We start from the raw sequence: 12,476 nt of genomic DNA, 5'->3' as shown, positions 1-12,476 counted from the left end.
TGGGGAGGGTTGCTGTCATCCTGAGTAGAGTTCTTAAAGGATGGATTTGAGTTGGAAGGTCCTTATTCTCCCAGATCTAATGAATTTTTCTATACTATTTGGGTAATCAGGGAAGTAATATCAACTCATGACAATAATTGAAAACCATCTAAGATGTTTTCAGATGGTTGAGAAGTACTCCAGAAATCCTAACCTTTTCTTAATCCAAAAGCCATCCCAGTGCATGTCATTTTTCTCTCTATACTACACTCTGTAGCACCAGAATCTTAGGTCACCAGTAATACCAAAGCATACCATCTTTGCCTCTGTTCTTTGGGCCAAGAGGGGACACTCCTTCCAGAAGTGAATGGTGATTCACACACTTATTTAAAAATCTTCTCTTTCTTTTCCTTATACACATACATGACAGAATATGTTGCCACAAATAAAAATTGCTTGCAAATTTTTAATGACTTAAGGAAAGATTCACAGTATTAAAGTGAAAAAAGGTAGCATATAAACTTTTATAAACTATAAATTATCACCAAGTGTGGTGGCTCATGCCTGTAATTCTAGCACTTTGAGAGGCTGAGGCAGGAGGGTTGCTTGAGGCCGTGAGTTCAAGATCAGCCTGGGTAATAGAACAAGACCCTGACTCTAAAATAAAATAAAATGAAATGAAACATAGAAGTTGGCTCTTCTGTAGTGCAGGACAAGGCCGATGACAGGTCATGAGGCATAAAGTGGGACACGTTGGAGAATTGGCCAGGATACACACTGGTAAGCCAGAATATCTAGATCCCTAGACCAGAGAAAAGAACCAGATTCAAATATTTTAGATTTTGCAGGGCATACAGTCTCTACTGCAAATACTCAACTCTGCTGTGGTCACAGATGGTCATAGGCAATAGATAAACGAATGAATGTGGCCGTGTTCCAGCAAGACTTTATTTATGGACACAAATTTGAATTTCATGTAATATTTACACATCATGAAATATTATTCTTCTTTGATTTTCCTCTATCCCCAACCATTTAAAAACTTTTGTAGCTCATAGGCTACAAAGACAGACAACACGTCAGATTTCATCCTCTGGCTGTTATTTGCTGACTTCTAAGGCATCAGTTAAGACAGGCAGAAACAAGCTCTTTTGGGGGTCTTGACATGAAGTGGCTCAGAGTTCAGGGGGCACAATGCAGTGATTAGAAACACATGCTAGGAGCTTGAAGACAAAAGATCAGAAAGCTGAAGCGATTTGTCTTGTAGGGGCTCTAACCCCTAGGCCAGTTTGGATAAGATTATGGGAGGCTTTACCCCTAGGCGAAGGGCATAGAAAATCATCAAGAGTAAAGCTTGATCCTGAGATCAAGGTTAAACAAGCCAGGGATTTGTGTATGGCTTCATTCCTGAACCTAAACCCGTCACCCGAAGGTGCATTACTCAAAAGTGAAGTCAAACAGATACAAACTCATGGATCAAGTAGAAAAAATGAGGGAGGAAGAGAAAGACTTTTCTTGACCTTGACTTTTAACCTACATGGAAAAATAAAGGTTAACAATGACGCAGTCATCTATGTTCTTTAATTTGTGGGATTAAACTACGGCATTTCTTTCATCAAGATACTAGATTGGATTGAATTTGTCATATGTTTTGTTTGTTAGTTTAGAAACTTGATCATATATTTGCCTTAATATTCTAAATATAGTTTGGAATTAATTTAATTTGATCAGGGATACTGATGAAAAAATGTTTGTTTTCTAGTGTGAAATGGCTTATAAAATAGCTAATGACATTTATAGCTAATAATCAACATTCTAATAGCTAAATGTTTGAAGTTATGCTATTTTGCTTATTTTTTGATAGATGAGATCCACTTGTCATTACTGATAGGGCTCAATTACTGTTTATTGATAATGCTAATGAAAATAATGTTTTTATCTAGATCCTTCCTTGACTAATCCTCCAGCAACAATTCAAACAGATGGCTTTATTAAATATGGCAAAAGCAGCTATTCACTCATGAGACAAAAATTTCAATGGCATGAAGCAGAGATATACTGCAAGCTTCACAATTCCCTTATAGCTAGCATTCTGGATCCCTACAGTAATGCATTTGCGTGGCTGCAGATGGAAACATCTAATGAACGTGTGTGGATTGCCCTGAACAGTAACTTGGTAAGATGCTGGAAATATGTGCAACTTGACATGATCAGTAAATTATGGTTGAATATGATTCTCTTTCTGTTCGTTCTGTTGAATACTCGTCATGTGTAAGAGACTGTGCTAGGCCACGTGAATGATACTAACGTCAACAAGATCCAATCTTTCAGGGACATGATGCCTTTAAGAATCTGGCAAGCTGGTGATGTGTGTCAGAAATCGAAGTAAGAATTATCTGATGAATGTTAACTCTCCTGTTGCATTACTCTATAAAAATTATATTCAAAATCTCAACAGTTTAATTTATTCACTTATTGCTTCCAAGGTTATGACTATAACTATGGCATGAGAATTAAGAAAGCAGGTTAGGGACATAGTTGCCAGTGATGGGGACACTTTTTATTTTTTGTGGCAAGACATTCTAGACTTGTTGTAGGTTCTGAGGTTGTGGAGCTCCCATCCATTTGTGAGAAATATTTCATTGCAGTCCATTCCTTGTATTCCATAATAGACAAAGTTTGGACAAAACTAGGGATGAAGCACAAAACTAAGAATGCTGACAGAGTTGCCAAATTATTCCTAAAACGAGTTGTCTCTGATGCCTGGTCATCCATCTATCCTCCCTCTATTCATCCTTCTAGCTAGCCAACCAGCAAGCTTCCTAGTAGAAGTAGATATGACGGTCAGCAATTAAGATATAAGACGTATCAAAGAGAGGCATATAGAAAGTGTCATGAGAAGAGAGAAAAGGGACCAGCTGGGCTAGTGGGGAGGACCAAGAAGGTTCGTCAGAAAAAGTCAAAGTTTGTAGATACAGTCTAGGATGGTAGAACATAAGGAAGGAATATCAAGAAGGGGGAAAAAAAATAGGAGATAAACTGGAGAGTAGATGAGTGTCAGATGTTATAGAGCTTCCAAGGCCATGATGCAGAGAGAGAAATTTGCAATTTATATAATGAGTATCTCCTAAGTAGGGAAGTGTATATTTAAAAGTAAGTAGTTCCAGAATGATTTCTGTGATTAAACTTAGGCAAGACATTTTTATGTCCCTGTTGACTAAGTTTTTATAATTAAGTCATTTGATAAGTCATTTGTTTTCTTCTCACAGACATGTTCACAATTCTCTTATGAGTTTAAAGTGAGCTTTTATTTTTTGAAAGATTAAATAGTTTTTCATTATAGCAATATTTATCACTACAACAGTATTACCTTCCTTATGTCTATAGAGTTAATGATTATACAAGCATTATTTGATTAAACATGGTATAATACTACAAAATTCTAATTTGAGATAACACATACTTCTAATTTTTGTCACTGGATTTTTGGCAATTGGCTTGGTAAATTAAAAAATGCAGTCAAAAGGGTGATAATTGCTTGAATCTTTGAAAAATTCAGCTACCTCTGATTAATGTTATCTATCATCTATTCTTAGACAATACCTGTAAAATCTCTATTAGACTATTAAAAGGATATTATTGATAAATATTATGTTTGATGTTTATCAATATTTTGTATGTGATCATAAATTTGTTTCACTAAATTTAATAAGAAATGGACTGTGCAGGCTGGGCACAGTGGCTCACGCCTGTAATCCCAGCACTTTGGGAGGCCGAGGCAGGCAGATCCCCTGAGTTCAGGAGTTCGAGACCAGCCTGGCCAACATGGTGAAAACCCGTCTCTACTAAGAAATACAAAAATTAGCCAGGTTTAGTGGCAGACCCCTTAATCCCAGCTACTTGGGAGGCAGAGGCAGGAGAATCATTTGAACCCAGGAGGTGGAGGTTGCAGTGAGCCTAGATCGAGCCATTGCACTCAAGCCTGGGGGACAAGAATGAGACTTCTCTGAAAAAAAATTTTAAAAAAGGAGAAGAAAGAAAGAAGAAAGGAAGGAAGAAAAAGACAGAAAGAAAGAAAGAGACTGTGCAAGTAGACTAAAACGATTGACTTTTTACATCATATATATATGATGTCATATAGCTGAAAGACCACCTCACTAGAATATAGCTGAAAGACTGCCTCACTAGACATCAAGAGACCAAGGCTTCTCTCTTCCATACCCATATGACCTTAGCTAAGCCATTTACCATTGGTGCTGTTTCAACAGCAGAATAGCGAGAAGATATGAAGAGATTAGTATTTCTCTCAGGGGACCATGAATTTAATGAAAATTACTTAATTTTTATTATAATTTCAGTAATCATATAAGAACTATCTTATTCGTTGTGAAGATAAAACTTTTCTTTTGCCCTGAAAACCTGCAAACAAAGAGAGTTTCATGGAATAAGAGATATATATTTTTTTGTCAGTATTTTTTGAAATTACTTCCGAGGATGTATTCCTGGGGATCTCTAAGAAATAACTGTTTCTAAGAAACGCTGCATGTACTGAATTTGAGTGGACAGAAATGATTTATAGTGTTCTTTTTATTCTCAAATGTTCCAGGTTCTATGTCAAATCACAGTCTTAAATATACTTTGTATTCTTGGATTGGTTCTTTTAGTGTTTTCTAAGTGAAGCAAGGCTGCGTGTTCATGCTTGTTTTTGTTGTTGCAGACTGATAGTCAGTACACCTGGACTGATAAGTGGAGGGTGAGGTACACTAACTGGGCTGCTGATGAGCCTAAATTGAAATCAGCATGTGTTTATCTGGATCTCGATGGCTACTGGAAGACAGCATATTGCAATGAAAGTTTTTACTTTCTCTGCAAAAGATCAGATGGTAATTGAATATATAAAAACAATCAGGGGATCTGAAATTTTCTGAATAAGCTACTACTTACCACTGTTGATATTATTAAACAGCAATGTATCTTGGAGAGCTAAGAATAATATAAAACATACTGCCTCACTTAACAAAAGACTATCTTTATAAACCAATATACGTAGATCAAAATAATGGAGATGAACATTTCCCCAGGAAATTTTGCTTACATTTGATATTGACAACACATCTATATCAAAGGAATTTTATCAGAATACATGTAGATTCCTACAGTCAATGATAGACACCATACTAGAATTCTAAATATAGCATTTAGTTACATCCCAGGTGCTACTAATAGCTAAGAAAGGGTTATAGGGATTAGGATCCCGGAAAAGGGAAACAGGGACTTAAAAAAGGGAAGTCACTTTACAAATTACTTTGTGGTGACTTTTAAAACATTTATCTTTGTAGGTATCTATGGATGTACTGTCTTAACGATGAGTGTAATTGACTGCCACTATACCACAGCACATTCTATTGAAATATATTCAAAGTGGAAAAACTGATAAAAAGAAACCCAGTAATAAATATGGTGATCCGAATGATAATCATTGGAAGATTTTTTAAAAAATAATGATCAATGATCAATTGTTGTAGCTGCTAATATATGATGCTACATACTACAGGAACTTCAGGTTTTGCTTTGTTTAAAATGTGTTTTTATTAACAGAAATCCCTGCTACTGAACCCCCACAACTGCCTGGCAGATGTCCGGAGTCAGATCACACGGCCTGGATTCCTTTCCATGGTCACTGTTACTATATTGAGTCCTCATATACAAGAAACTGGGGCCAAGCTTCTCTGGAATGTCTTCGAATGGGTGAGTGCCACATTTCCTGAAGGAAAGCTCTGTAACCGTCTATTCTGGGCTCCACTGACACCATACATGAAATATACGAAGAATGTAAAAATACCTGTTTATACTTTTAATGATGCATTTTATAACAGAATGGCCAATATCATGCTTCTCAAATGTGATCTCTAAGTTTGTAGCCTCAAATTTTAGAGAATTTAGAGAATTCAGGTAGAAAACAGCATGTTCTAAGTGGTCTCTTCCTTTCAGACTTCATGTTCTAAACTGTTAGGATTCTCATTCTCAGTTATTCCAAGCGTTGTACTCACCTCTTATCACTGATAAGCTGAAGTTTTACGAGTGCCCAGGAACCATTTTGTTTTACCATTAATAGAAAAGTATTTCTATTTAGTTATTGTTTTGTGAAGACAAATGAAACAAAACTCAAATAGACACTACAAAGATGAATGATTTTTCCCCCGAAGTAAAAAATGTCAAATAAAGTTTATTTTTAGGGTACATTTAAAAGTCACTTAGTTAAATCCCATTAAATATTTTACTGAATTCTTTTTACTTCATGTTTTTAAGGCCTCACTCAAGAGTCCTTCATCCAGCAGTGATATGCACAGGTTACAGCCTCATTTCCTCCAGGTTCTTTCGAAAGTCAATATTTCTCATGATGCCACCTGATGCCATCTTTGAACTTTTGTAATTAAAAAAATGTTTTTCTTCATATTGCTAAGTATTTTTTTGAAAAAAAAAATGTAGGAACTTTGTTTTCCATTTTAGGTGACTCTTTTCTGGTAAATAAAATGAATGCTTCTCATTCTCATTCTCAAAATGTGAGTCACAAATATTTTGAAATGGCTAATGTTTGTGAAATATATTTAATAATGGATTGTGTAATCATGCAGTGAAAACAAGGCGACAATGCAGAACTCCGTAATACGGGATATAGGCATATGGTTAGGTGCGGACCCTCAAGGTTCAGAAAGCCTGGGTCATAGCATGAGCTTCCCTCTGCTAGTGTTAGGATCTTGGCAGATTACTCATCCTCTGTGCTTTAGTTTCCTTATCTATAAAATGGGGCAAAGATGGTACCTATTTAACGAAGTGATTGTAAAAATTTAATGGGTTAATGCTTGTAAAGTCCAAAGCAAAATGTTCGGCATGAAACGCTTAAAAGATATTAGTTACTATTAAAAAGCTAGAGATTTTTACTCTAAAATTTAATGTTCACAATGTAATGTGGGTTGTCACCTCCATAGCCATCTAACTGGTCTTCCTGTTTTATCTCCTTGCTTTGACTGGTCCTGTACACAACAGCTGGATTCTAATAATAACTAATATAGGACCATTCTTAAGTGGAGAATCTAACTGTTATGTATAGGACCAATCAAAGCAAGACGATGGGTTATTGCATCATTCAGCTGCCTGAAAAAAAACTAAGTGTTCTTTATCACCACATTGCCCTTAATACCAACCTCCAGCCTTCTGTAATGAGACCTAACTCATGTCTTTTTTTTTTTGGGGGGGGGGGGCGATGGACCAGATTGGTGCCACACTCCAGTCAAACCAAGTTCTCTCTGTTCCTGATGCTTCCCTTCCTCTTTGTCTTTCCTCTTATCACCTCTTTTTCCTGGAATTATTTTCTATCCTTTTTACTTGAAATCCTGTTCTTCTCTCTACTGAAATTCTGTTTCCTCTATCCTCCCTTTTAGCTGCTTCACCAAGAAAGAATATTGACATGTCCATAGCATAGGACACTTAATTCCCCTTCTATAATATTTCTTTGTACTCTTATTACTGGCCACTGAACCATAACTTTTGTAAGACATATTCTACATCCTACTAATCTTTGAATATCCTGCAGGAACTAGTTCAGTGCTTGTACTCAAATGATGCTAATGATGCTTAAAAACATATTTCAGAATGAAAACTAAAATTCTGAGAAGACAAACATCTGCCCTTTGAAATTGTTCCCCTTACGTGCAGATGTTAGACTGATTTTTGTTGCTCTTAATAGCAGTGCTGTTTACAAAAATATTTTCAGCTACTTAAATGTGCAGCTATTGCATTTATCCTTTTATGCTTTCCAGGTTCCTCTCTGGTTTCCATTGAAAGTGCTGCAGAATCCAGTTTTCTGTCATATCGGGTTGAGCCACTTAAAAGTAAAACCAATTTTTGGATAGGATTGTTCAGAAATGTTGAAGGTAATGTTTGCAGCATGCTTATTTAATCACAAATATTGTAAAATGTTGTATGTAAAACAAGATTTCGTTTCCAAAATGTGTTGCCTTAAAAATGATTAATTCATGAAGAATTTGAAAATTCAAACTCATATTTTTATTTAAGAACTGAAACTTAAAATGACTTTCATATCATGCTATCCTCAAAGTTGCTAATTAAAAAATGTCTTTTGTAGCTGAGATAGTTTCAGAAGCTTTAAAAAGCATTTTCTATGTTTTCATGGGGCCAGGAAAAAAATGCTAAGGAAAGGAGAAGTATAAATATTTGTACTAATTAGAAATACATTTTTAACTAAAGCTATATAGTAAACCTATTCTTTTTGGTTTCCTTTCCTGTAATAATTAGTCATTATAGTCTCGCCTGTTAAGTCTGGTTATAAATGACTGTTGATTCTAGTATAAAAGAATATGCTTAGAAATTTGCATAAATTGGCTGAACTTATTTTAAGACGGGTTATATTTAACTTTTGTCTTAATTCATTTTATCTGATGATCAGGAATGTGGCTGTGGATAAATAATAGTCCGGTCTCCTTTGTCAACTGGAACACAGGAGATCCCTCCGGTGAACGGAACGATTGTGTAGCTTTACATGCGTCTTCTGGGTTTTGGAGTAATATTCACTGTTCTTCCTACAAAGGATATATTTGTAAAAGACCAAAAAGTAAGTAAGAAGTTCATTGCATGGTGCAAATCACTGCCATTTCTTTCAAATGGTAAGATATCAGGTATGGAATCATAATGTGATTATGAGGCCATTGCAAGCTCTCTCTTTTCATATGTGAAAAATCCATTCTGCCATTGCAGTTCATTACTGTTTGCAGCTCTGCGTGATTGAGAGACACTCTCTGTCTGCTTAACTGTTGTAATAATTTTTGCTTATCAATGCATTTGTAATGGGATATCTGAAGCATTTGCCAAGCTGAAAACAGTCAGGAGAGCTCATCTGCCAAGCCTTACTGCTTGAGGGAAAAGGTGGTAAAGCCAGTACCAGCCCAAACCAGAGGAGACCAAGGTTCTGGAGAGGGATCAGAATTGATTGTGGAATGAGTCACGTCAGACTAATTCAGTCTCCTTTTAAGATGGAAAGCGAGACCGTGAAAGGAACGGGACCGGGGAATTGATAGTGTTGAGTGCTCACAAGGTGCCTCTATCTGGAATTTAAAATTATTTCGTTGCCATGCCATGTCGCATAATATCCCTCCCAATAAATTACTGATTAGATAGTAGAGTTGTTGGGTTTTTTGTTTTTGTTTTTGTTTTTGTTTTGAGACAGAATCTTGCTCTGTCGCCAGGCTGGAGTGCATTGGTACGATCTCAGCTCACTGCAACCTCTGCCTCCTGGGTTCAAGTGATTCTCCTGCCTCAGCCTCCCGAGTAGCTGGGATTACAGGAGCACACTACCATGCCCAGCTAATTTTTGTATTTTTAGTAGAGACGGGGTAGAGTTTACCATTTTAAAATTTGGCAGGTCTTTAGCCTTCTCTAACTGTTCTAAGACACACCACACCCTCTGGTGCAATGTTGGAGTTGTTTTTTGTTTTTGTTTTTGCTTTTTTGTTTGTTTGGTTTTTTTTTGCTTTTGTTTTTGAGACAGAGTCTCGCTCTGTTGCCCACTCTGGAGCACAGTGGCGCAATCTCTGCTCACTGCAGCCTCCGCCTCCTGGGTTCAAGCAATTCTCCTGCCGCAGCCTCCCAAGTAGCTGGGATTACAGGTGCATGCCACCACGCCCAGCTAATTTTTGTGTTTTTAATAGAGACGGGGTTTCACTATGTTGGCCAGGCTGATCTCAAACTCCTGACCTCAGATGATCTGCCCTCCTCGGCTTCCCAAAGTGCTGGGATTACAGGCGTGAGCCACCACTCCAGACATGGAGTCTTATTTTACTTTTCATTCAAATGCTTTGTAACATCTTAGGCTTCAGGGGGCTAATTTCAAAACCCCTAGCCTTGAATATTTTAATTATGGGTAGATTGGTAGATTTTAAGGGTATCATTGGCTCAAATGCAACTTGGAGAATCACATTTCCAGATCTTCTAATATACTCAAACTCACCCTACAGCCATAGGAGACTGCTATAGCTTAGACAGACAGACAGACAGATAGATAATTGATAGGTAGACACATAGATAAAAATACGGATTTTTTTTCTACCTGTATTTTTATATCTATCATATCATAATATCATATATCATATCAACACAGATCAAATGTGGAGGATTCCATGTATTTGTGAGCCAATAATATTTGCTATCTACCTGCAATTATTCTGGGTTTTTATAAATATTTATTTTTTTTACACAGTTATTGATGCTAAACCTACTCATGAATTACTTACAACAAAAGGTAAGGCCACTGCAAAATTTCAAGTTCTGTGTTAGTAATACATTCGGACTGTTTGTTTTAAAAGGCGTAATAGTAATCCCTTCCAGCTCCCCTGCTCTCTCAGTAGAATTTGCTTAAGCTAAACTATCCTTTGTCATCAACCTACTTTGAATAATACTTTAGAAAAAGAGGCCTTGGAGTCAGGTTGGTGTTTTCACTATAAGCAGTTATTGAAGGCATTTTTTTTTTTTTCTCTGTTACAAACTGTTGCCTTGAACCCATGGAAGAAATTTCTCTTAAAAATCTCTGTGGGCCTTTTTTCTTTTATTAGAATGTTTTTGTTTTAATTTTTATAAACTACTTGAATTAGGTAACTGATCCCATTTCACTCATTTTATTGACTGCTTAAAAAAAAACTGAGAGTGAGATTTACGGCCTTCCTATAACCTCCTAATTCATGTCATGCATGAGTGCTATTTGTTTACTAATTACATCCATGAGTTCAAGTTTTCAGTATTCTTATTTTCTTTTTCTCTTCATTTTTCATTTTCTTTTAATATCATTACTAATCTATTTATCTTCTTATACCATATATTTAACAGCCTTAAATTATTTTGAAATAAGGTATATATATTTTAATACATTGATGAACTAGCACACTGCTACATAGACAGATGGATTATTCTTGCAACTGAATAATCATCTTACCATTCTGAATAATCCTCTATACCAAAGGGACTCTTGTTTTCACATCTTTCGTTTCTGTTTGACGAATGTCACTTGAAAGAATATTTATGCCTTTTAGTTTTTCAACAAGCAAAGTTCTGCATAGCATTCAACCCTCTGCTTCCCTCTGCCTTTTCCGTAATGATTTTATTTATTTATAGCTGACACAAGGAAGATGGACCCTTCCAAACCGTCTTCCAGTGTGGCTGGAGTAGTCATCATTGTGATCCTCCTAATTTTAACGGGTGCTGGCCTTGCTGCCTATTTCTTTTATAAGAAAAGACGTGTGCACCTACCTCAAGAGGGCGCCTTTGAAAACACTCTATATTTCAATAGTCAGTCAAGCCCAGGAACTAGTGATATGAAAGATCTCGTGGGCAACATTGAACAGAATGAACACGCAGTCATCTAGTACCTCAATGCGATTCTGAGATATTTGAATGTCATAAAATTGTAACTGAAATTAAAAATTTTTAGTTCAATGTGATTGTTTTCTTTAAAATGAGTACTGAATTGTACTGTTCTGTCCTTTTTTTCTTTGCCTAATTGAAGAAATAATTGCTTGTTTTCTAGCCTGGCAAGATATTTTCATAAAAGAGGGATAATAATGCTGAATACTACCTTTTAAAATATCTTAGATAAATGCACAGCACCACAGTACCAACATCTAAGCACTAGTGATGTGTAGCTGATGTCAGCTTCATGTGGATTTTAAGCACTCTAGAAACGATGACGCTTCTTGGCATATTTTAAGGAGCTCTGAAAATGTGTTACCTATTCAATTGTTACTCAGCAAGTAGAAGACCATTTGAAAAATCAGGTACAAATATCCTCAAGTGGCATAAAAATGTAGTCAGTTTTCTCTTTTACCAGTTTTTATTTCCACTCCAATTATTTAGAACTTTATTTGTACATGTGCAGAAGAATAAGGCAGCTGAGAATCTTGTTTCCCCCAAGAGAGTTTTACAGGCTGAGTGTTGCAAATGTGTTCTTTGTCCTGTTATATGTATATCAGGAATACAAGGATGTGAAATAAAAATGTAAATTTGCATAACTGGATGTACTTAGATAATGTGAAATAAACATTAAAGACAAGGTCTATTTTTAATAGATTTGCATTTTGGTGATCTTAGTATAAATTTGCTTTTAAATGAGATGTATTTATCCATTCACTTTACACTTTAACTTGACACTTATGATATTACTTGTAGAGAAATTCTTTAAATGAAACTCACAAACTATTTTGAAAAGGAGTGTTGCTAAAATGCTGTGTGTAAAATGAATTTTTTACCATAATGATTTTGCCAGATCTTCCCCATAACATGGACTCAATCAGAATTCAACCATCAAAACCACTAATACTATTGAGAATCAGAATTCAGAATATCCTTTTCTCCCTTTAATGATTTCTTTTCATTTAACAATTTTGCCTTAAAGTTTGAGGTATATTATGAAATATTTGGGAGGTTTTACATCT

The 12,476-nt window shown here is 35.9% G+C and overlaps 1 protein-coding gene across 1 annotated transcript in view; it reads left to right on the top strand.

The window, feature by feature from the left end:
• MRC1 (mannose receptor C-type 1) overlaps positions 1 to 12,109 on the top strand; it is a 97,028-nt gene extending 84,919 nt beyond the window's left edge. The window contains exons 24-30 of the mRNA XM_025396531.1: positions 1,923 to 2,155; positions 4,697 to 4,862; positions 5,578 to 5,727; positions 7,800 to 7,913; positions 8,447 to 8,611; positions 10,253 to 10,294; positions 11,161 to 12,109. Coding sequence (XP_025252316.1) covers positions 1,923 to 2,155; positions 4,697 to 4,862; positions 5,578 to 5,727; positions 7,800 to 7,913; positions 8,447 to 8,611; positions 10,253 to 10,294; positions 11,161 to 11,411 — 1,121 coding nt within the window. The 3' untranslated portion in view covers positions 11,412 to 12,109. The remainder of the gene's footprint in view (positions 1 to 1,922; positions 2,156 to 4,696; positions 4,863 to 5,577; positions 5,728 to 7,799; positions 7,914 to 8,446; positions 8,612 to 10,252; positions 10,295 to 11,160) is intronic.
• Positions 12,110 to 12,476: the final 367 nt, after the last annotated feature.

Source organism: Theropithecus gelada, chromosome 9 (genome assembly GCF_003255815.1).
Source record: "Theropithecus gelada isolate Dixy chromosome 9, Tgel_1.0, whole genome shotgun sequence".
NCBI classification, from domain to species: Eukaryota; Metazoa; Chordata; class Mammalia; order Primates; family Cercopithecidae; genus Theropithecus; species Theropithecus gelada.
This window is presented reverse-complemented; position numbering and strand designations above follow the sequence as displayed.